Source organism: Cupressus sempervirens, chromosome 7 (assembly GCF_028749045.1).
Source record: "Cupressus sempervirens isolate cs-2001-9-10 chromosome 7, ASM2874904v1, whole genome shotgun sequence".
Lineage (NCBI taxonomy): Eukaryota > Viridiplantae > Streptophyta > Pinopsida > Cupressales > Cupressaceae > Cupressus > Cupressus sempervirens.
Genome location: NC_143124.1, coordinates 16,869,324 through 16,895,998, shown reverse-complemented (window position 1 = coordinate 16,895,998; position 26,675 = coordinate 16,869,324). Strand labels below are relative to the sequence as shown.

The following is a 26,675-nucleotide window of genomic DNA, read 5'->3' as shown; positions in this document are numbered from 1 at the left end:
CATTTGCATAAACTATTTCCATCCAATTCTTAGGCAAGCAAGAGTTATATTCTTTTATACTCCTCTTGCAAATGTGATGAAATCCATTTAATTTCTTAACCTCAATACACTCCATTTAAAAAAAAAGCAATGTATTTGTATATCTTTCACCATGTCATGGATCTTTAATACGAGCCATAAACTGACACCTTAGAATGAGTCTGATTTGGAAACTAGGGAAATTGTTGAACTTAGGTAGTACACACATTTTTCCTTTAAGTTGGACAGTTTAAACCATTTTGACGAATAACAAAACACCATGAAAGTTAAAATAAATTCATGACCTATTGACATAAAAACACTAAGAATAAAGGAATATGTTAAATTGAAGAAGGCTTGAAGTATTGGACCATCTCAATGAAATAGAGAGAGTCTATTAAAATTAGCATAAAAAACACAATTGAACTCATAGCTTTCCAACACTAATCGTTATAATAAACTTAACCAATGGAAAATGAGCTCACTTGCATAAATTAGTTTCATCTAATACTTAGGCTATTAGAAAGTTATATTATTATCTCACTCTCTTGTCAATTCTATGGATAGCCATATCATGTAACTCTCTCTCTCTCTCTCTCTCTCTCTCTCTTTGAGGATCCATGTAGACTATACCCTATAAGACGTGACATTGCAAAGACTAGGGTTGAAACACACACACATATTACATTGATGAAGATTAAAAGTTTTGGGCCATCTCAATGAAAAATGAAGTCTATTTAAATAACCATCACAAGCACAAATAAACTCATAGCTAACCCAATACAAATCTTCCCACTCTCTTTTGGTTAGTTTCAATGACAAATTTCTGGCCCTAGACAATTTCTTCATACAAAATATACCATGGAATTAGACAACTTGTCGACATCACGAGACAACATTTCAATGTTAGACCTAGGATTCGACAAGTTTCTAATAATGTGAAACAACATTTAGACAATAGCAAACATTCTACACAATCAAACCATTCCTTAGAGACCAAAAAGTTGTTGAATTATGACCATCAAAATTACACAACTTTACAATAACATGAGATAATAGGAAAAATTCAAACAAATAACCTATTGACTAAATAAATCGATTTATATATTTTAAAATAAATTTGAATAAATTATAAACTTATAAAAAATTAATCAATATCATTTAATAAAATTTAAGATGAATGCATAACTATTAGTTTAAAATAAATTAGAATAAATTATAAACTTAAAAGAAAATTAATCAATATCATTTAATAAAATTTAAGATGAATGCAGGAAAGGAAGGATAATAATATATATATATTTTTATCGTACATAATTCCAGGTTCATTTTGTTATATTTCAAACTTAAAAAAAACTGTGAGAGTCGTCGTCTCAAAACATTAAGAAGATAAAACAGAAAAAGAAAAAGTGGGCATTTTTCTGGAACCTGTGAAAAAGCTTCAAATCCACGAAACACTGTTGGGGTATTTATTTTGCGAGGGCGTCTCAACAGTCTGCAATTATACTCGGCAAACATGCGGGTAGACGAAGAACTGTCAGCCATATTTCCGAGCAAAAACAGCACCAGTGCGATAACTTCTATGGAAACCCTGAAGGAAAAACAGCAGGACCAGATGAAAAACAAGAAAATGGTTAAGCAGGGCGAGGGTTTGCGTCAATATTATATGCAGCATATTCACGACCTTCAACTTCAGGTCCGGCAGAAGACGCACAATCTCAATCGCCTCGAGGCTCAGCGCAATGATCTTAATTCCAAAGGTAACAGAAATGATTCGCTTCAATTATCTTTGGCAGCGACATATTTTTACAAGGCATCTATTTTTCCTATTTATTTTGTATTTGGTGTTTTTTTAGTATATTAAATTAATTTTCCATATCGTTGATTCAATTTCAGTTTGGATTTGTACGTCACCTCTCTTCTGTCAAATTCACTCCGTAGTCGTTCCTGGACTTATCTGTTAAGCATACGAAGGGGTATATTTTCCTTTACTCACATGGAAATTATACAGGTGTCCTTGCTTAGGTACAGGGTATGAATTCTTTAAAATATTCGTGGCATTCGTACCTTTCCTTGGCCTTTGGTAAAAGGGTAGTATTTCTTTTGTTAAATTATCTAGTCGCCTCATTTGAGTACACGGTGTGAAAATTAACACTATTACAGCCACTGATTATTAATCTCCTAGCGTAAATGATTATTAAACTGCCGTAAATAAATTCACAGCTAATATTGAAAAATAACACAACTGCAACTTCACCAATAAAGTACGGAAAGAAATTCACAACACAAAGAATATAATATTTTTGGACAAATGGTCTTTGGAAAAATGCCTAAGGGAAAACCAGTTTTGAAGATAGAAAATATATTAACTTTAGCAAATCAAGAGATACAAAATTCCTTGCCTCTTCCTGGCAGAATTCAAACAACCTCCTAATTTCTCCTGCTGATATTCTCCATTGCTATCCTCAACGCTATCACTGCGCTCTTGCTAACACTGCAAGACTATATGTTATCACCGCAAACTCATTTGCTAACACTACAAATGCTTCTCCAACTCGTCGTGTTCCTCTGTTCCTCTGTTCTGTTCACCAAATGCCTCCCTTGACCCCCCTTTTATACCACCTAACCAAGAGGTTTCTAGTTGCTTCTTGATCAAGACAACCTAACCAAGAAGTTTCTAGTTACTTCTTGATAACAACCTAACCAAGAAGTTTCTAGTTGCTTCTCGATTAAAACAACCTAACCAATAGGTTACTAGTTGCTTCTAGGAGTCAATTAATTAACAAATATTGTCGTAGCTAACAATTATTTGCCAATTAATCATATATGGATGAACAACTATCCAAGCTACCTAAAACTAACACTCCCTCTTAGTGAGGAAGCTATTCTACATGACACCCAACTTATCTCTGAAGAAGATGAATTTCGCCTTCCCCAATGCCTTAGTCAGAATATCTGCTACCCGCTCCTCTGTAGGTATGTATTGTAGCTGAACAACCCCCATTGTACAAAATCTCTAATGTTTATATGTTTAGACCTATCATGAAATATTTAATTCTCAGACAACTTGATGCAATTCTGATTATCGCAATGCATCATAGTAGTCTCAACCTTTTGACCAAACAAGGCTACTAACAACTTCCGAAGCCATATAGCTTTACATGTCGCTATCCTAGCTGCTATGTATTCTACTTCTAGTGAACTTAGAGCCACAAATTTCTGCTGCCTACTGAACCAAGATAGAACTTCTGATCCTAAACTAAAACAATACCTTGAAATGCTCCTTTTGTCCGTTGCACTTCCTACCCAATTTGCATTAGTATAGCCCATCAACTTGATACCTTCACCTCGAACATATCTAATCCCATACTCAATTGTACCACGCAAGTAATGCAATACATGCTTGGCCGCTGTCTAATGCACTATCTTTGGTTCAACCATGAACTGACTAAGAGAGTTCACTGCAAATGCAATGTTTGGCTTGCTGTTGACCAAGTACATAAGCAAACCAATCAATTGTCTGTATAAGGTGGGATCTACATCCTTCTCCTTAGATGTATATGCCTTCCTCCAATTCGTGATCACGGGTGTAGACATGGCTTTACAATCCTCCATCTCGAATCTCTTCAAGATTTTAATGCGATATTTCCCTTGACCAAGGAAAATCTCTCCATCTATCTGCTGCACCTCCATGCCTAGAAAGTAGTGCATAAGTCCTAAGTCCTTCATCTCAAACTCTTCTACAAGGTCCCTCTTGCAGTCTTCTATGAGCCCTAGTGAACCTGTAAGAAACAAGTCATTCACATAAAGAACAAAAATGAGAATCTCACCACCAACCACCAAGTAGTAGAGTTTAGCATCCGCTTCACTCTACACAAAGCCCATTTTTCTTGCAAGTATGTGTCAATGCGCTCATACCATGCTTTGGGAGCCTGTTTGAGTCTGTACAATGCTTTCTTCAATCTGCAAATGTGGGTCTCTTTGCCGTGTGCTACAAAGCCTTGTGGTTGCTCTATGTATACCTCTTTCTTTAACTCACCATTAAGGAATGCTGTCTTGACATCCATTTGATGGATCTGCCATCTCATCTATGCTATAAATGCGATTACAGCTCGTATAGAAGTATATTTGGCCACTGGAGCAAATGTCTCCTTGTAATCTATTCCCTCCTTTTGAGAGAACCCCTTGGCCACGAACCTTGCCTTGTATTTCTTGATGCTACCATCTGCACCATGCTTTATCTTATAGATCTAGCGTAACTACTGCTCTATTTGTTGATCTAGGAACTACCTCCCACACATCATTTTGCATAAATGAGTTATACTCCTCAACCCTAGCATCTTGCCATATCTGACGCTCTGCAGCCTCTTGATAGTTGGAAGGTTCACTATCTACCAATTGACTAACTAATGCCATATAGTCGTTGGATTTGGTTGGTTGTCTCCGCTATCTAGTACTCTTCCTAGGAGCTCCCACAAACTCCTAAGTATCTCTTAGTGTCTCTTGAACCTCGCGGTTCCTGCTGCCAACTGTAGAGGATGAAATATCAACCTCTAAGTCTTCTAGATGCATTTCCCATTGCACTTGTTGCTCCATGCTTTGTGAATTTTCACCACTTGAGCCTACACTTGTACTGGTAACTATACTTGTGCTTTGCTACCCTTGACTAGGCTTTGGAGCTTATGTTGGCTGCTCACTCTGATCATTTGGTGGCAAATTTGTGGACCTTCTAAATGCCTTGTCCTCCACGAACTTAACATCATGTCTGACAATAATTCTTCTAGGCCCAGGGATAAAAATGCTATATGCTTTTGAGGTTTCACTGTACCTAACAAAGTACCCCCTCTCTGCAGTCTGATCTAACTTGGTACGTGTATCACTTGGAATATGACAATATGCCAAACTCCCAAATATTTTGAAATGGCTAACATCAGGCTTCTTTCCTGTGAAAGCTTCCTCTGGTGGCATCCTCCCTAGTACCTTGTGTGGAACCCTATTCTGAATGTAGACTGTTGTACTACATGTTTCTGCCCATAAGTAGTGGGGCATATCCTGGTCATGTAGCATGGCTCTTGCCGCCTCCGATATAGAACGGTTCTTCCTCTCAACAACTCCATTTTGCTGTGGATTGTAAGGAACAATCCACTCTCTTTTGATTCCTTACCTGGTATAGAACTCTTGGAAGTTATTTCCTTTATACTTGCCTCCATTGTATGACTGAAAATCCTTTTATCTTCCTTCCTGTTGAGTTCCCCACTAGAGCCTTGAACTCTTGGAATCGATTGAAAACCTCATCCTTAGTCTTCAAGAAGTATATCCAGGTCTTCTTAGAGAAATCATCTATAAAAGTAACATAGTACTCATATCCTTTGGTAGACTTTGTCGACATCGGTCCACATAGATTTGAATGTACTAGATCAAGAACACCTTTAGATCTGGTGTCACTCCTTGGAAAAGATGTTTGCAAATTTCCCCAACACGCATCCCTTACATACATCATCATGCTCTGTGCTCACCTTTGGAACACTTGTCACCATCTCACGAAGCAATTTGAGTGCTCCATGATGAATATGGCCCATCCTCTTATGCTATAGCTCTCCAAGATCTCTAGGATTACAGCTGCTCATGAGTGCCTTAGGAATAGCAAAATGCAACCTATAAAGATGACCATTCCTAACTCCAATAGTTATGGGTGATTTCCAATCCTTGTGCTTAATCAACACGTGTCCCTCTAAAGAGTACATTATACCCCCTATCCTAAAGAATAGATATAAAAATCAAATTCATACCTAATCCTGACACATGCAACACATCATGAACTGGAATTATCTTTCCATTATCCCTCTGAAACTGAACAGTCTTTTTCCCAACCAAGTTGAGTTTGGACAAGTTTCCCATAGAAATCTGGATATTGGTGTTCTCCTCCTTATAACTGGAGAAGTACTCTCTAACTCCTGTCATATGAAATGATGCCCCACTATCTATATACCAGATAGTTTGTGAGGTTGAGCTTACTATACAAGCTATAAGTGCAAGCTCATCTTCCAGTCTATTGGAGAGTTCTTTTGCACTTGCTGAAGCTGCTACCCGCTTCTTTGCCTTCTTCCTTTCTGGGCAATCACTGACATAGTGATCATACTCGTGACATCCAAAGCACTTGACCTTAGAAAGGTCTTTCTTCTTCTTCTCACTTTGTGAATTCGATCCTTTGCTAGATCCTTTCTTTGCTTTCCCTTTCCTTGCTAGGGCAACATTCTCTTGTTCCACCTCACTTTTCTGACTCTTGTTGGTCCCATTGACAAGACTTAGTCTAAACTCCTCCTGAGTGAAATCAGTCCATAGTCGATCCCAACTCGGTAAGGTATCTCATCCACTAATAACTTGAACAAAGACACTCCACTGCTTGGGAAACCCATTTAGGGCTATTCTCACTAGCTCATCATCACTGGGACTATCTCCAACAGCTGCTAACTTGTCCTTGACAAGTCTAAGCCTGGTGAGGTAACTTGTAACGTCTTTTCTCTGGTTCATCCGGGTATCCTTCAGCTTCTCTCTGAGAATCATCTTCCTATTGGTGGTAGCATTCTGGTACAGATTCAAAATGGCATCCCACATCTTCTTCGTCGTATCTAGCTTTGAGATATGTGGAACAATATAATCCTTGACACCATCAAGGATAATCCTCCTCGCCTTGGCATCGTCCTTATATGTTGCAATCTGTGTCGCATCCATTGGTATAGCTACAACACTGGTAACACAATCCTTGATACCATTCTCTTCCAACAATAAAGGAATTCTGACATTCTAGACACCAAAATTTGAGGCACCATCCAATCTGTCTTGATCTCTCAAACCAGTTGAAGCCATCTCAAGGGATCAAAGCAATAATAATTCTGAAGTGATCAACCCTTATTTCTTTCCTAGGGCAAAACACTTCTACCCTCAACACCGCTCTGATACCATGTGAAAATTAACACTTCTGCAACTCTTGATTATTAATCTCCTATTGTAAATGATTATTAAACTGCCGTAAATAAATTCACAACTAATATCAAAAAATAACACAACTGCATCTTCACCAATAAAATAGGGAAAGAAATTCACAACACAAAGAACATAATATTTTTGGACAAATCGTCCCTGGAAAAACCCCTAAGGGAAAACCAGTTCTGCAAATGGAAAATATATTAACTTTAGTAAATCAAGAGATACAAAATTCCTTGCCTCTTATTGGCAGAATTTAGACAACCTTCTAATTTCTCTTGTTGATATTCCCCACTGCTATCACCAATGCTATCACTGTGCTCTTTCTAACATTGCAAGACTGTTTGTTATCACTACAAACTCATTTGCTAACACTACAAATGCTTCTCCAACTCGTTGTGTTCCTCTGTTGCTTTGTTCAGTTCACCAAATGCCTCCTTTGACCCCCCTTTTATACTACCTAACCAAGAGGTTTCTAGTTGCTTCTTGATCAAGATAACCTAACTAAGAAGTTTCTAGTTACTTCTTGATAACAACCTAACTGTTATCATGCTTTTAACACCCACGTTCTAAACTCCCAAGCTAACTCTGCAAAGTCGATTTGGGTTGGTTTTTAATCGCTGATGATAGATTATGAACTCTAACCCATGAAGAAGATAGAGTTATGAAGCTATGCTGAGGTGGAACCATCAAATTCAGAACTTCAATTTTTTGCTTCATTTTAAGATTGGGTTTGCAAAAGGCTGAATTGTTAATACATTCCAAGGTGCAGCATATCTACTTCAACTTAGTGTTCGAGTCTGCAGAGTCAAAATTTTTGACAGCATTAAAATAACAGTAACAATGCGGGTGGCATAACTTTTAACTCCACCATTGGATCTGATCAAATTTTGGATATGTTGTTCAAAATCAAATTTTCTAAACGTCCACCAAGGCGATCTTCAAAATTTGGCCAAAGTCAAAAGTTATGATGGACTGAATGCAGGTCTGTCAACACATCAGCAAATACAGATATGCCACAGTCAGAAAAAAAAGTCATGTTTCGGGGCCCACAACTTTTAATCCGACCATTGGATTGAGCTGAATTTCGGATATGCTTGAGGAAACCTAATTATCTAAATTCTCTCCAAGCCGTTTTGCAAGATTCTTGACGGATCAAAAGTTATGACTATTTAAGTGCAGCAGTATATTACTAGTGACAGTTACAAAATCATGATAGCAATCTGTAACTAGCATATGCCACTTGTCCAAGAATGCATATGGGATTCATTTTAAATTTGGTAAAAGATTTGTTATAACTTATGAAACTTTAAAGTGGCTCAGCTATTAAAATTCCAAAGGGGCAAGAAGAAGATTATTCTTGAGAATAATTAAATTGATTTTTCAAGAAACGGTTATGGAAACCAAAAGACAACCCAAAGTTATTATTTATTGCAAGATTTAGATGTAAGAAAGGAGGGTTCCTCTTTTTGGAGGCAGAAGTTCTATAGCTGCTGCTACAGGGAGAAGAGATTTCTATTTTGTAACAGAGGGAGCAGTTTCATTTTATGCAGATTGATTGTAATAAGGGGATGGAACAGTACTATTATTGTTTTATCATGTTTCTGAAATAAAGAGGGACATTAGTGTGTTTGATTTTACAGTCATATACATTTGTGTTTCTGATCTGAAAGGATTTTGAAGTCCTTTTATTTCTATTTTAGATGTAGTTCTTTATTATTATGTTAGATGTGAGATATGTAATCTTATGGTTATGTATTCACACTTTTGCATAAAGATGTTTACAGCTATCTCTCTCTCAATTTTATCTGTAATATGGAAACATGGTAGATAGTCCTGTGGCTGTTTACTAGTTTTTCATTCATTTCAAGTTTAGCAATCTTTTAATCGCATTTATTCCATATTGATGGATGAATGTCTGAAAAACCCTTTGTGTCTTCAGGTTAAAGACATAACCAGATATCACATTTATTGAATATCTTTTAAGAGGGAGCTGTACCTCTCAGAGGAAAGCTATCAATATCATGATAGTATTTCCAATTGTTAGTGGCAATTGTTCTTCTATTTGGGCATCTTGAGTCATTCTTTGTATTTAATTCTGGAAGGATAAAACTGTTTACTAACAGTTTTTGGCAGCTCCGCTGGGGAAGAAAGCAAGCTCCAGTGCTTTTCTTTTCTTGGAAATCTGAAGGTTACCTCCTCGAGGACGGAGATTGGCGACTCTGTATTTCAAACCCGTTGAATCTTGATTTTGGAGTTCTAGTGTTTATTATGGCTGTGGTTGCCACTTAGCCATGGGGGGCTCAGATCAGACCGTTTGCCTTGGTCCAATATTTAGCCCTGCCTAAAAGATCATGGGAATACCTTCCCAAGTTTTCTGGAGATAAGACTCAGGATCCAAATGACCACATTAAAGCAGTCATTGTCGCATGTGGTATTCTTGCTGTGCAAGAAGAAAATGTATCCATCAGGCTGTTTGTTCAAAGCCTTGTGGGAAATGCTGCTGATTGGTTCCAGAATTTACCAGATAGTTGCATCACTTGCTGGAATGATCTTGAGGTAAAATTTTTATAGAGGTTTATGCCTGCGGTTGATGTTGTTAAGTTGCCATTAAATTTCTTTCAAATTTAGATCAAAGAAGGGGAAGCCATGAGAGATTTTGTTGATAGATTTAATAGAAGTGTTGGTAAGATTCCTCTAACTAGTGAGCCAAGTGAGAATAACCAGTTGTGTATATTCATTGGTGCCATGCAATCTGAAGTTAAATTCTTGCTTCTACGATTAAAGTTGCAGAGGTTGCAAGATGCACAAAGGGAGGCTATTAGTTTAGATGATGACATGTTTTAAAGTGGAATGAAGTGTAAAGAAATTGCACAGGCAGAAATTTGTCTCTATGCGCAGCAACAGTATCCAAAGGTAAAGCATAAGCAAAAAAGTTATGTTCTCAAAGCAGTAAAATTAACACCTAGTGTTTCAGTTTGTCAGAATCTAACGGTCTTTAATGATGAAGATTTCCTAACCTCTCCTGTGAGTGAAAGTACTCCTTGTAGTATAGCTGGAGCCTATCATTTACATGTTGAGCATAGTGATGAAGATTGTCATGAACCTACACTTGCTGAAAATGATTCTTTGGATATGGTAGAGGAACCTGTCTCGCATGCTGAAATTAATGATCAGCATCTTCCTCAGTCATCTGATATGATGACTTGCTTTGTTGGGCTTTCCATTGAAGGGGAACTTGGTGATAATCAGCTGCATGAAAGCTCATTACTGGCTATGCCCTTGCAGGAACTCGAATCTTTTTCTTTTGAAATATCTAATGCTGTCCCAGCCATTGGTGATAATAAGGAAAATGTGATAACTCAGCATGAACAACAAGGCAGCGATTATCTTGATACATGGAGGGAAAATAAAATTTGCCATCTTCATTATGCTTCTCAAGGAGAAAGATCAAATCTTGAATTACCATAGGAGCAAGAAGACCCCCTGGATGGCATTGTTGATGTTGAAACAAGTAAGAGCTTCCTGCCAGGTGTTTTCTTTTCTGAATTAGACTCTTTTGGATTTGATATTTCTGATGTATATTCAGCCGGCCTCTTTAATCAAGAAAGTGTAATGGATCATCAAGATCAAGAAAAACTTAAGGGTGGTAATGCTGAAACTGAATTTTTTTTGCATACTGCTTATGAATGCTTCTATTTTGGTTACATGGAGATCAGTGAAGAATTTCTACAGCCCAAAGCATCTCAAGATCTTGAGAGGACTAAAATGCAAGAATCATTTGATTTTGAAGTTGATACGAGTAATGAATTATTTGAATATGAGGTGTTTGATTTCTATGAAAGAGAAAATAAAGATTTCCTTGAAATTCTAGAAGATTGTGATCAGCCTATTCTAGAACATGTTTACTTTGAAAATAGGCTTGGTGTTGATATCAAAGAGAAATCAGATTTAAAAAGTTATTCTCATTCTGAAAATCTGATCAAAAGAGGAAGTTGTGAAATAAATTTTCAGCATCATGTCAGTCAAATCAAAATGTTGTAGCCATGTGGAGATCAAGCATTGAGGGAACACGAAAAATCAGAATTCTATGGGGTTGTATGGCTATTTGGAATTGGCATAGTCATTCAAAGGTTTTTCCAAAACATGATATTCAGATCCATGCTTTTATCAGCTGCTCGATGGTTGCTTGGAGTGGTGCATCTCATTTTCCAGCCACTTTTCCGCATATATTTTTCCGAACCAGTTAATGGTTTTTCATGAGCAGTCAGGTACATTTTTTTGAGTCTGGGCAGTTTGCCCAGTTCTTTGTACATAAATTTTTGGTTGTGCTTAGTTTTAGTTTGCTGGTTTTTGGCTTGCTGTTAGCTTTGTGCTTTGGTGTTCTCTGTGTCCTTCCCTTTCTCTGCAAATTTTCTCCTTTCTTTGTTCCCATGACTCTGTTGCCCAATTGCTAGACACTGGTCTCAACCAGAGATTGCTGGATTCTTTGTGTCCCTCACGGCCCACATCCCCAGTCAGAGCTAGTTGTTACCATGCTTTTAGCACCCACGTTCTAAACTCCCAAGCTAACTCTGCAAAGTCGATTTGGGTTGGTTTTTAATTGCTGATGATAGATTATGAACTCTAACTCGTGAAGAAGATAGAGTTATGAAGATATGCTGAGGTGGAACCATCAAATTCAGAACTTCAATTTTTTGCTTCATTTTAAGATTGGGTTTGCAAAAGGTTGAATTGTTAATACATGCCAAGGTGCAGCATATCTACTTCAACTTCGTGTTCGAGTCTGCAGAGTCAAAATTTTTGACAATTTTAAAATAACAGTAACAATGCGGGTGGCATAAATTTTTACTCCACCATTGGATCTGATCAAATTTTGGATATGTTGTTCAAAATCAAGTTTTCTAAAGGTCCATCAAGGCGATCTTCAAAATTTGGCCAAAGTCAAAAGTTATGATGGACTGAATGCAGGTCTGTCAACACATCAGCAAATACAAATATGCCACAGTCAGAAAAAACAGTCATGTTTCGGGGCCCACAACTTTTAATCCGACTATTGGATTGAGCTGAATTCTGGATATGTTTGAGGAAACCTAATTATCTAAATTCTCTCCAAGCCGTTTTGCAAGATTTTTGATGGATCAAAAGTTATGACTGTTTAAGTGCAGCAATATATTACCAGTGACAGTTACAAAATCATGATAGCAATCTGTAACCAGCATATGCCACTTGTCCAAGAATGCACATGGGATTCATTTTAAATTTGGTAAAAGATTTGTTATAATTTATGAAACTTTAAAGTAGCTCAGCTATTAAAATTCCAAAGGGGCAAGAAGAAGATTATTCTTGAGAATAATTAAATTGATTTTTCAAGAAATGGTTATGGAAACCAAAAGACAACCCAAAGTTATTATTTATTGTAAGATTCAGATGTAAGAAAGGAGGGTTCTTCTTTTTGGAGGCAGAAGTTCTATAGCTGCTGCTACAGGGAGAAGAGATTTCTATTTTGTAACAGAGAGAGCAGTTTCATTTTATGCAGATTGATTGTAATAAGGGGATGGAACAGTACTATTATTGTTTTATCATGTTTCTGAAATAAAGAGGGACATTAGTGTGTTTAATTTTACAGTCATAGATTTGTGTTTCTGATCTGAAAGGATTTTGAAGTCCTTTTATTTCTATTTTAGATGTAGTTCTTTATTATTATGTCAGATGTGATATATGTAATCTTATGGTTATGTATTCACACTTTTGCATAAAGATGTTTACACCTTTCTCTCTCTCAATTTTCTCTGTAATATGGAAACATGGTAGATAGTCCTGTGGCTGTTTACTAGTTTTTCATTCATTTCAACTTTAGCAATCTTTTAATCGCATTTATTCCATATTGATGGATGAATGTCTGAAAAACCTTTTGTGTCTTTAGGTTAAAGACATAACCAGATATCACATTTATTGAATATCTTTTAAGAGGGAGCTGTACCTCTCAATTTAGAGGAAAGCTATCAATATCATGATAGTATTTCCAATTGTTAGTGGCAATTGTTCTTCTATTTGGGCATCTTGAGTAATTCTTTGTATTTAATTCTGGAAGGACAAAACTGTTTACTAACACTAACCAAGAAGTTTCTAGTTGCTTCTCAATTAAAACAACCTAACCAATAGGTTACTAGTTGCTTCCAGAAGGAGTCGATTAATTAACAAATATTTGTCGTAACTCTAACAATTATTTGCCAATTAATCACATATGGATGAACAACTGTCCAAGCTACCTAAAACTAACACATAGAGGGACATTATTTTTCTTTAATCTCATTCGCGGGTCGGACTTAGCCTTGTTCAAGGTATTTTGAGAAAATTTTCTCTTGTGATAAGCCTAAGGGTATGCTATATATCAAATTCACCTGGACACAACTTGATCGAAACTAGGCATTTATATAGAGGGGCCTCTTTCCTCTAATTCAGTAGCCTTCACTGTGTGACAAACTTAGGAGTAAGTTTTTGGTCAAGTGTGCTTGAGTTCTTATGTTCAGATTCTTGAGGTATCCTCGAAGTAAGTTTTTTCTCAAATGCGCTTGGGTTCTCGTGTTCGGATTACTGAGGTATCCTCCTCGACATTCTCCTAGAATTGCACTCAACCTCATCAGATGGCTATTTCGGTTTCTTTTCTGTTGAAATTAACAAGGGCATGCATTTGGCCTCAATGCCAAAGGGTAAATCTCTTCTCAAATTGACTTGATTTGCATGTTGGTGTATGTCACACCCAACAAGTTGGATGTGATATTTTAGTCAATTTCAACATTTCTTTATAATCTTGAATTGAATACAAGCTCTGTTATTGAAGGTCGGTTATCTTAGCCATTTGGGCTCTTCCCCTTCAACAAGGCTTTTACAAACACCTTATTTATTTGACTTTCTTTGGAAGGAGGGGCTTAGTCCATTTTTTTAAAGCTTTGGTTTATGCATTTCTCTCTCCATTCTCCTAGGATTGCACCCAACTTCATTAGATGGGTATTTTGATTCCTTTCCGTTGAATTTAACAGGGTATGCATTTGGCCTTGATGCCAAGTGCAACTCTTTTTCCAAATTCTCTTGCCTCACTACCCCCAACAAGTTTGGTGTAGTATTATAGACAATTTCAACATTTTTAATTAATTTTATTATTGAATATGAGCTTTGTTATGGAAGGTCAAATATCTTAGCTTTTTGGACTTTTCCTTGTCAACAAGACATTCAAAAACACCTTATTATATGACTCCTTGAAAGAGGGTTTTACTTCTCAATTCTTAGCTTGCTTATTGTTGATGTGAGTACACTACAACATGCAAAATCAAATTTTCAATGTTTCAGAGTAAAACATCAAACATCTTATCTGTTTGGGCTCTTCCTTTTCAACAAGACATTTAGAAACACCTTATTTATATCACTCCTGGAAAGAGGGTTTTACTTCTCAATTCTTATCCCGCTTACTGTTGATCTGAGTTTTATTCCACTACAACATGCGAAATCAAATATTCAATGTTTCATAGTGAAACATCAAACACTCAATCCTCTCTTGATATAAGGTCATATCTCATGCTAAGCTTGCAAAGTAAGATCATTAACTGTGGATACTCGCTCAATAAAATAATGTGATTTATGGGTAATTACTTAGGGAACTCACACATTTATTCAATGGACATCAACTACTTGCTTCTCTAAAGATTTAGCTTCACAATGTGCAATGAAAATGTATTTTGAAATTTCAACTCTCCTCCCAAATTAAAACTCAAACTTGACTTCTAATTCTACTTCTACCTCAAACTAGGAATGCAAGGAGTTATTGATGACTTGGACTCTACTAGATGTAACTTAATCAACTCCACCCATCTAGTGCAAGCTTCTAAAGAACACTTAAATCAATATGATTTTCCAACCCCTTCAAATTGATGCAAACTGAAGAGGAATATCAATTGAAGTCAAGTGCTTTCATTCATCGACTTGCCACACAAGAAACTTCTACCATCAAGAAGAGGCTAGTCGCCTAGATTTGTTGACTTAATCAAGTAAACATCCACGATTAGTTCCATCCAACTATAGTACTTTTAAACAACATGAATTGAAATCTTGAACTAAGTGAAAGATTGAGGAAACCATGCAACACTTCAAATCAATATTAAGTAATTCACCATGAGGAATCAACAATGAACTATCCATTACTTCAAAAGCATCATAGCAACAATTTGATCAAGCCTCTCCCTTAGCTAACCTATTCTATTTCTGCTACCAGTTCTCTAATTTCTAATTCCTCTACTATTAGCTCTCCCTTTCTATCTTTTTAACCCCTTACAAATGAGAAGGCCTTCGCCTTTTATAGATGTCCAATTACAACAAAGGGCCAAGATGATTCAAGATCAAGGCCCATTGGCCAATATTTAACCCTGCCAAATTACAAACAATTACATTGACTGATGTATATGCCTTTCTTCATTTGCTGTCTTGAAGACTAATAAAGAATATGATTTCTCCTATCATTGACATTTCAAATTCCTTCCTCATCTCTTCCGCAAACGACTTGCTTAATGCTTCATTTCCACCTAATATTATGTCATCAGCAAAAAATCTGCAATCAATATCCAGTCTTTACTTTCAGATTTTAGATATACATTGCTATTGTCGCTAGTTCTTTTGAAACCTATTTGAATAAGATAAACATGCAGCCTTTCATACCGTACTCTTGGCGCTTGTTTCAGTCCACACAATGCTTTGTGCTCTTTGCATACCATGTCTTTACCTTTTTCGGTAGCAAAGCCTCCAGGCTGTTCAATGTATACTTCTTTTAAGTTTTTGACACACAAAAAAGCAAATTTCACATCCATTTATTAAACTTTAGAATCTTTACAAGCAGCATATGCGAAAAGCATCTTTAGACTTTCAAGTCTAGCAAAGGTCTAACCATAGTCCAATCCTTCTTTTTGTGCATTTCCTTTGCATACTAGCCTTGCCTTGTTTCTAATCACTTTTCCTTTCTCATTCAACTTATTCGTAAAAATCCATTATGTACCTATAACATTCTTTTCAGTAGGGCTGGGTATATGCCTTTCTTCATTTGCTGTCTTGAAGACCAATAAAGAACATGATTTCTCCTATCATTGACATTTCAAATTCCTTCCTCATCTCTTTTGGAAACAACCTGCTTAATGCTTCATTTCCACCTAATATTATGTCATCAACAAAAAATTCAGCAATCGATATCTTGTCTTCACTTTCAAATATACATTGCTATTGGCACTAGTTCTTATGAAACCTATTTGAATAAGATAAACATGCAGCCTTTCATACCATGCTCTTGGTGCTTGTTTTAGTCCATACAATGCTTTGTGCTCTTTGCATACCATGTCTTTACCTTTTTCAGTAGCAAAGCCTCCAGGCTGTTTACTGTATACTTCTTTTAACACAAAAAAGCAAATCTCACATCCATTTGATAAACCTTAAAATCTTTGTAAGCAGCACATGCCAAAAGTATCTTTACACTTTTAAGTCTAGCAACTGGTGCAAAGGTCTAACCATAGTCCAATCCTTCTTTTATTTTATTTCCTTTGCATACTAGCCTTGCCTTGTTTCTAATCACTTTTCCTTTCAAATTCAACTTATCTCTGAAAATCCATTATGTACCTATAACATTCTTGTCAGTTTCTTAACCCAATCATCATTTTTAACAATCTTGGGTTTGAATTCATATAGTATACAAGTTTTTTCCCTTACATTAGTCCTTGTTATCACTCTAACGCTTTTATCTCGAATAATCTTATCTTGAGAGTGGTTAAGTTTCACCTTGTTATATAGGCAACTTCAGGGACCAAAAGGCAGGAGGGCCGACCTGACCTTTTGGTCATAAATTTTGAAGTTTTTGCTGAGAATATCCATTTTGGAGGGAAAGTGTGAGGTCAGAATTTTTTCTTTTTGGGCGATATTGGCTTGGAAATCCACTAAATCAGGCGATTTCCAACAGCTTGGGCTCTCCAAATCACAACATCAAACACTTATTTCTTTTGCAATACTTCACGGATTTCTTCTTAATACTTTTTCCCCAGCTGATTGCCATTCATTTTGGATTTGTTTTGATCATAACTAGAAGGATCAAAATCTCAGCTCCAAATGATTTTAAGGGTTGAAATCGTCTGAGAGGATTTCCACCAGCTCTTGGCTCTTTCCTCATTACTCAAAACTTATCTTACTTGGTGCAAGTTTCCTTTTTTTAGTTCGCAGCCCTTTGCTTTCTTAATTCAATCAAACTTGGATCAATACAAGGGGCGAAATTCTTAAGATCATAGGATTTTGGTGGCAGGAATCCTGTGATCAGAGGATTTCAGTCACGCACTCGACTTCTCTTTTAATGTCCTTACAAAAATTCACTCCGCATAAACATTGCTTTCGTAATTTCTTTGCTCCAACTTCTAGAATATTGAACTCATGTGTTGGACTCTATCTGGAGAACTTTTGAGGATGTCGGAATTTTGGACTTGGGAAGATAAATGTGTTGGAAATGCTTTGGTCAGAGGATTTTTGCCAAACCACATTGACTTATTGCAGCTTAAGCAATCATTTCTTGACATCATTTTTCACTTTCTCCCCTTTCACAGCCTCTTTGTTACCTAGATTAGATTTGGATGAAATGCAGGGGAGGGGGCAGAAATCTGGATTTAAGGGTCCATTTGGTTCGTGGAATTTTAAAAATTGGGATTTCTACAAACCAAGGTTTAGCTAGATCAAGGTTTTGCAAATCTTCATTCTGATTTTTGGGATTTTACTTGAACCGTTTGTTTTACTCGGAAGATGCATGTGAAGACACATTTTTATGTGTAAGCTTGGAGTTGAAGGCAAATTTCAAAAAGTAGTCCAATCTATTGTTTTTACACTCCTTAAAAAACATAACCAGGTTTTGATTTTCAATTCCTACTTGCTAGTAGGAAGTTGGAAAACCTGGTTTTGAGGCAAAATTGGAAGTCCGGTATGCTAATTCCATTTTACCAATTTTGAAACAACCGCAAAAAGTTTCAAATCCGGATTTTGAAAAAGCCAATTCCTGTCATTTTCCAAGAACCAAATGGCCCCTATAAGAGAAATAAAGGGGCGGAAGTCCTTTGATTGGAGGATTTCCACCACCTTACATTTGGCCTCTACTCACCCACAATTTGCCCCTTAAAAAACTCATCACTTTGTTGCCGATTTTCGTCCTTTGCTTCTCCATCCAATCGATTTGTTGCCATTTAGAGGGGGCAGAATTCTTGACATGAGGAATTTGAGGGCAGAAATCCTTAGAAGAGGGGATTTCCACCACATTTTTAGTAGACAGTCAAATTTCCAACTCAAAAGGCGAGAGGATTTTATACATATATAAGTTATATTTGTATAAATACTGTTAGGATGTTTGAGATAGGTTTCAGCTTCATAGGAGTTAAAGTGCAGATTCTAGATTTTGAGTATCATTTCCAAAAAATGTCATGCCCAGTGTAATTTAGTTTTAGTATTAAGTGTTTATTAGTTAGTTTTATTTTTCTTTTGATAATTTAATTAATATGTTTTTAAGTATTTGTAAATTTAAAAGTATTACCTAAATTAAAGTTAGTAGTAAAGATTAATTAAATAGTTGATTTTAGTGTTAATAATTGTATTGTTTTAAATTATAAGTTAGTGTTATTTTGTTTTAAAATATTTGTAGATTAGTAGCAGCTATAAAGTTAAGTTAGATTTACGACTTGTTTTAATATGTAGGTTTAAGTTATGATTAGTTAATTTATTTAATGTTACAATAATTAGATTATTAGATTAAACTCAGAGTGTCGAATAGACAACTAAATTCAAATTTATATGTGATAATGTAGACAAGGTGTGTGTTAAAATCTGATAGACATTAGATAATGTAATTGGTTTAAATGATTGATTGGTATTATGTGTTGGGTCTAGTATACTATTGTTTTGTGAATGAAATATTTTAAAGGTATATAAAAGTAATAATGAGCTAGATCTTTTAATTAATTTAATTTGGATTGTTTAAATTAATTAATCGATTAAACAATGAAAGTTTAAATTTAACGATCTATTCCTACATGTTTTTAAAAATGAGATGTAGTCTTAAGGTATTGATAGGGGGACATTTTATCTGTATTGCAACATCCCCATAGTTTAACTGGTAAATCAAACATAGTAAACTTTATCAAAACCCCTTATCAACTTAGCAGTGTTATTAATCTTTAAAAAAAATAATTTTACGTGTGTTTTTTCCCTTGTATTTTGGGCATGACAAAAAAATCCAGACTAATATAAATTTCAGGATTCAACACACCCTCAGTGTTCTACCCTCTATAACCTCTATTGGCTTTCTAAGGGAAATTGAAGTTGGAATAAAGGTTTTGACTAGTTCTATCATACATCACTTGGTTATAAATTCCATACTCCTGACAGTCTTAGCTCAAGTCTTGCTCACACCCTAGACAAAGGTGACTTCCCAGCAATCCAAAATTGCCTAAGCTCACTCCCTTGACTTGGAGACTTGAAAATGTTGCCTCTCAAAGACCACCTAAGACTAGTACGACTACTTCTGCTAAAGAAAAAAAAGGGGGTTCTCATTTGCAATGGGGCAATGGTGTGAAAACCTCAAAGCACTTACCACTATTAGAATGAATGTGTGGAGAAGATGGATTAATTGGTGTAAGCTTTCACCTTCCTTGTATGCATTGTTATTTTGAAAGTTGATTTTGTAATATCTATTGTAACATTCGAAAGTAACCTATCCTAACCAAATCCATTAAGTGTTACTTCGTGTATACTAAATCTATAAGGTAATCATAAGTGTACAAAACATGTGATTACAGTTTTTACCTGGAAGTGTGTACAAATTTTTTGTGTTATTATTGTTTAAGCTTTTGCATAACTTTAAAGTATTCATAATTGCAATGGCATCCTGTACATCTTGTGTCTTTTTTAAAACCTAAATATTAATTAACATGCTTAGAATGCACAATATCCTGAAGTATGAAAACCATTGGTTGGAATGACTTAAGGCTTATTAGTAATATCTATCAAAGGGGCTGCTGTTGGGAAAAGCTGAGTTTCACACCATAAGACAAAATTCTGTTCCCATGGGTGAGCATTATTTTATACAACTTATGGCATCTTTAGTTATGTTTTTAAGCAGTATCTCAGATACATATTTATCTTTAATTGCTTTGTAGGTTTTTCTGTACCAGTGCAATTTTGTAGGTGGGAATGTGAAGTTATAGATGTTGAGCTTATTATGTTTTGAGTCCAATTTTTCTGTAATGAATTTATATCTTATTTTTCCCATTTCTTGTAGTTCTATACATTTGGTTGCCCTGGTTATCAATAGTTTAGATATGGAATAATATATAATTGCTCAATTTTTTTAATTGCTTGAGCAGTACGGGCATTGAGGGAAGAGTTGCAGTTGCTGCAGGAGCCAGGATCGTATGTAGGTGAAGTTGTTAAAGTTATGGGAAAGTCTAAAGTTTTGGTAAAGGTAATAAAATCTTTGGTTTTTGTTAACATTAGTTTTGATACATGCAATTGCAATGAATTGTTTAATGTTAATATTTGACGAATAATGAGATGTAATTAATAGTATGCTACTAGATTTTGAACTAGAGATTGCTTTATTGGAAACTTGCACCATTGATATCACACATTTTTACTTCAATCATATACAAGTTAACTGTAATTTCGCCATTTTTAGGTTCTGTTGTAATGCAATTGGTGCTGGCTTTCTGGCTTGGTATCAGCAGGCTCAGAGGAGTATTTCGATGTCACCAATGTGTTCAAACTTCGAATAGATTAATTGAAATGAACGACACTTGCTAGAAGGATTTCAGACAGTTTGTCTAGGATTTACTATCTTTAGTAAGTTAAATTTTTTAGCGAGTGTCAGGTTGAACATCGATTGATTAGTTGGAAATTTTGGTTGACTTACTATTTTTAGTAGTTACTATTTGTAGTAACTTCTACTTTTGGCGGCTTATCATAGCTTTGGTCATCTCTCAGCTTTAGTGTGCAATATCTTTAGTTTCTAGGTTTGATTTTGGATGATTATGGCTATTTTTAGTAAGTGCTATTTTGAACACTAAGTGTTGGCTTCTTTATCCTCTTAATCTAGAGTGCAATGCTTTTCCAATTTTGTGTGTTGGTTGTGAGACATTTTTTTTCATTTATGTCAAAGTTCAAACTTTGGAAATTAGAATTGGAATGAAATACTTGTAGCTGTATTCGTCAGATTCTAACCTGACCAGGTAAGTCGTCTACCTTTGTGCTTACTTGGTTGAACTGGCTGCCTGTGTGCATACTTGGTCGAGCTGGCTGCTTTTGTGTCTGCTTGTTTGAGCTGGTTGGTTGCTTGTTTGTGCTAAGTGTTAGTCAGATTATTAAATATTATGCCATGTTAGCTACTTAGTCAGCCTAAATGTGACGTCATTGTTTGAATAAGTCAAAGCAGTTTGATTTTCTCTGTGTAGTAAAAATAAATGCTTTCTCAGTTAGTGACAGAAAGGGTTTCTGGAATAAAAAGGGAGGAACCATTTTTATTTATGGAGTAAAGTCTATTAAATTGTGGTGGTTTTCTGATTAAAATGCTTTCATATGCATACCATGCTTTTAGACAGGTTTCAGAATAGTGACAACTGGGTGGTGCAAAAACATTGAGTATTGGCTGTAACGATATAATGCTAGAAAGACTTTGAGTTGAGCTAGTATTCACACGTTGGCTTTTGTTGCAACATTTTTGAGTGGGGTAGCTTATTATTTGCCTTTTTTTTTGACCCGACTAAGTAATCACCAATCACCTATATTCTGAAATTGTTATGTAAAGTTCTTGATTCTGGATGCTCATATGAAAACGTGAGTGGCTTTATGTCACATCCCCTATATTTATGCATGTAAGCTACATTTAAACCGTCTACAGCATAACAGAATATGAGTCTTGCAGCAAGTGGGCAATCTGTTCAGAGGCGACCCTCTTTCATGCATCTGTTACAAATATTTTCGATGTCTGATATTCTGGAAAGTGTTGGTTGTTTGGAAATGGTGGTATTCAAATTTTAAAAAAGGCTTAGTTTTGTGGTATGTTTAAAAAAAGTGCTATCGAGCTGTGACAGTGTACTGTGGGTGTGGAATGGACGCTGGGAACCACCGAGGTAAGACATTATCATTAAAAACCGTAATCTGTTTACAGGAGGTGTTGTTAAGTAATGAGAAGCCATTCTTATCAAATGTCACTGTGAAGTTGTTAATTTTTTTGTGAGCTGGTTTTGGCCAAAGGTTGATGCCTCTGAATCAGAATAGGTGTTCTGTGTTGTGTGGTTTTCACACCATTGCTGGATTGCAAATGTCGACCCCTTGTTTTTGCTTTAGCACGACCCATTGAAGCGTGTGGCCTTTTGGGGTCTATATTTGAATAAATCTTGGTGCAAAACTTGATGTAAAGATGCAAGCAAGTAATTAAATGCAATACTGGCAAATCGATGCAAGACTTCTATTGCAGATGAAAAATGAATTGAACACCAAGCTATTCAAGTTTGAGACAAATTTTGTTAGCTAATGATTTAAATGGTACAAACTTCGATTTCAAACCTTTGGTGATTCCAATTTTTGCCTCAAGTTTAACCATAGAGGCCATGCATTGAATTGCCATTTGTAATTGAGAGGAGGGGATCGAATTAAATGGCAAGGCTGTCAATTAAATGCCCAATGTAGCTGTAATTTAATGGCAAATTGCAAACCTTTTCCTACATAAATTGAATTGCTCAATGATTGAAGAAGCCATTTTCATTGCAAACACATGCAGATCAAGAGCTTAGTTTCGAATTGCAGGAGCCAATTGAAGATTTTTAACGTCTACTGTAGGGTCCAATCCACATTTTCATGCACGTCTGCAATAGAGAGGCAGCATGGAAACACATCTCAGTCGTTCAACAATCAGCTACAGGCAGCCTTCACCAAAGAAAGCTCCATTTCAAATCATTTAGAATTCTGATTATGATCAATTTGGTTAATTGCCGGTCTGATAGGAGTCTTGATTTAACATGATTTTATCTCGGTTCAGATTTAGGGGCTGTTTCTTCAATTTAAAATTGTTTCAGGCTTTAGGCCAGGGAGTTATATGATTCCCAGCCTGTCATCATGATTTTAGGCCCACTTTTTGAGGTCTATTTTCATTTCTAAGTTCTATATCAGACCTTTTTCGAAGTCTAATTATGTCATTTCGTTAAATAGGCATGCAACTAAAACAACATTGGCAATTGAACCCTTGACAAAATGCAAAATCAGGTCAGAAATCCTAAGATCTTAAGATTTGAGCGCTTGCAAAATCCCGGTTTTTCAAAATCTCTGCCCAACCAGATCCTATATATAGACAAAATATGTTCCAAGGTGAGGTCTTGAAACCAAATTGATGGAAGTGATAAGATTGTGGATGAAAAAATGGAAACCCATTGAAAACCTGGATTGATAAAATGAACATGCAAAGTGGAGGGTCAGAAATCCCAAGATCTTAGAACTTCCACCCTTGAAAAATTTGAAGGATTCAAAATTTCTGCCCAACTATTATAGACTTTCGATGGGATTTGAAGGGGAAGCCAAGTTTTTGACAAGAAATGAAAGGAATTCAAACCAAAGATCTTGGGGTTTCTGCCAAGTTTCCAATGAGGATATCAAGCGATAAACAAGTACTGGTTTCCTTTATAGGCTTGAAATGATGCACGAATGTCAACACAATCAAAGTTTCAAATGAAAGGTGATTGAATAAACACACATGGGTAAAATTTTCACAAAGATGGAATTTTTAATCCCAACAATAAAGAATCTCTGCCATAGGGAGGCTTGGGTGGATTTTTTCAAAACATGGGAGTTTTAATCCCGTTACAAGTTAAAGCCAAATAAAAGCAATGCAGAGATTGATTTTATTCAAAGTGATATGGGGCTGGGATGATTTAAGTCAATATGGGTGATCTGATGGCCGAAAAGATTAAACTTAATTAAATTTTTTGCCCATAGACAAGTTGGCCAATTGAGAGGAGTTCTAATTGTTGAAACAAATTAATTTGATTGGCCAACTATGGTGCTATTTGGCCCAACCAAAATACCTACCCCTTGGCCTTGAAATCGCCTATACAAGGGAGGAGAACATTCTATTTCATCACAAATTCAAACAGATTGAACTACCAAGTAAAGAGGGCAGCGCTATCATAATGAGGCGAGTGATTTCATGATCGAAAGGTTGATTTTGAGGAGGATTTCAAAAGAAATAAAATCTCGGACTTGCTAAATCAGAATTTGAAGGTTGTAAAAAAAACAAAATCTGGGCTTTAATGCAAAGGAAATTAGAATTGAATTAAAGGAGAGAGAAATCTGGAAAGAAGCTAAATATTAGACCTTCGGAAAGTCCACACTCTTGATCAAATTGTTATAGTAGAAAAGTAGATCGAGATGCAATTTTATGTAAGCTTGTCATTTATTCTTATCATTTTGTAAGCTTAGTTTGATTGCTGTTTTGTTTTTGCAAGATAAATTTTGGAAAAGGAGAAGCTTGGAGAGCAAGGAGATGATGGCTGGGCCAAGTTCAAGACTTCAAACAAGAAGAGAACAGATGGATGCTGCAGGAACAAGTTTGAGGATTCAAGTAAGCAAGGCAGTTGAAGAATAAAAGCTAAAAAGAACATTCTAAACCAAATACAATATCAAATCATGAAAGTGGATATCAATGAACGAGTCATGCAAGAAAAGGATCAAGGATACAAGTGAAAGAAAATTTATCCCAAGTTTGCTTTGAAAAGATCCAACTACATGAAAAAAATTCACCACTTCAAGGAGATCAAGGTCAAGGCATCGAAAGAGACATCAAGTTTGCAAATACAAACAAGTTTAGAAGCATGTCAATGAGAAAATTTCCAAGAACAAAGATGGAGATATTTTAGAAGATGAAGTAATTTGGGAGTATGCCATCACAATTGAAGGCTTGGTAATATTCATTGTTGAGTATGTAGAGATGTTTTCGCATAACCAAAGAATTGATTAAGTCTATGAGATAAGGATGTTGAGGTAGCACTCACTTGTCTCCAACCAATCAGAAGGATCGAGTTGCATGTGTTCAAGCACAATCAGTCTTATTTTATCAAGTGTACATGTGGATGGCATCTAGTGCTTCTATCTAATCTATTTTCGTATTAGCCCATGGAGGCAATGTAATTTTGTAGTCGGTCCACATGGTAGTGCCTAACTATAATTGGGTGGGCATTAAATAATTGCTAGCAATGGTTATGGAAACCTTCATTAGAGAAGTGTTTATGTGCCCTTGATCTGGAATTGATCTTGGCCCTTCATTGCAATTGAACAACTATGAAAGGCCAAGGCCTTCTCATTTCTAGGGGGTTAGAGATTAGATTCATTGAAGAGGAGATTAGTTAGAGAATAGGGTAGGAGAGGAGACTTGTGTTGAAATTGTTGCCATTTAGCTATCAAAGTAATTGTTGGTTCATTGTTTCATGGTGGATTACTTGTATTGCTTTCGAGTGTTGCATAAATTCTTCATTTCCTCATGTTAATTAGAAGTAGAGTTTAGTTGAATAAAAGTGATTTTGGATGTTTCTTTGGTGAGCTCGCATAGACCAAAGGCTGCTGGCCGCTTGTAAGTCCGCTTTGCATGGTCGAGTGGTATATTAATGAACTTACTTCGATTGTTGCTTGCACATTGACATGCTTTGGTGGATGGTGTTGATGGAATAGTGGTAGTTTGAACATCTTACATTTATGTTACGATATTGCACTAACTTGGTTGATATAGATGGCTGTGATTTTTTTTTTTTTTTGACGACACGACAAAGAATAATGCATATGTATCCTGTGCAATAGATATACTTAAATCAATGGCACAGAGATAGAAATCTATAACTCATTTCTTGTAGTACACTAGGGTATTACAAATGTGATTATGTGCCGGAATTTAAGCCTAGTGACTTCAAGGTACACTGATACTACCACATAGTCTTAGGTGTCAAGGTTAGCTATCTCCTTGCTTATCGTATTTGCTAGTGTTCCACTATGATACACTCAAAATATTTCCTTAGAGGCCACAAAAGGGTCATACAAGATTTATATCCCTTCCTATTATAGTTTTGAATACGAAATCATGACATCATGTCGATTACTTACTAGGCATTTATCTCGAGTATAGTTGTCCTACATACCCCTTAATTTATTTATTGATAAGATACATATCCTAACCTTAAACTTGGATGTGAAGAAGTAAGATGATGGAACGAGGTTGTTTACTCGAGATTTGGATTTCAAGTTCCCTATGAGGTGTTCACCTGGTTGCTAGTTATTGAATGCAAAACTACATTAAAGGTTATGGTTCTGAGTCCTTAATCTTTTGCACCTCAAGAAAAGGACACTTTGATGTGCAAGTAAGATTTCAATTGTGTCAAGTAGTGGTAAAAGATCTAAGGGTTGCAATGAGAAGATGTTAATTCAGTTAATCATTTTATTTCCATTAATATTAGAATTGTCATTATATTATTATTATTATTAATTAATTATTATTATAATTATAATTTTAAACCACCTTTACCATCTATTCTTAATATACATCATTTTTTAAAAATTGTTAACATTATCATTATTTAATACTA

The 26,675-nt window shown here is 35.8% G+C and overlaps 1 protein-coding gene across 1 annotated transcript in view; it reads left to right on the top strand.

The window, feature by feature from the left end:
- Nucleotides 1-1,385: 1,385 nt before the first annotated feature.
- Nucleotides 1,386-26,675, top strand: part of LOC149545195 (26S proteasome regulatory subunit 8 homolog A-like) — a 64,397-nt gene continuing 39,107 nt past the window's right edge. Inside the window, exons 1-2 of the mRNA XM_089790572.1 lie at nucleotides 1,386-1,778; nucleotides 20,424-20,521. Of these exons, the coding sequence (XP_089646698.1) occupies nucleotides 1,535-1,778; nucleotides 20,424-20,521 (342 nt within the window). The 5' untranslated portion in view covers nucleotides 1,386-1,534. The remainder of the gene's footprint in view (nucleotides 1,779-20,423; nucleotides 20,522-26,675) is intronic.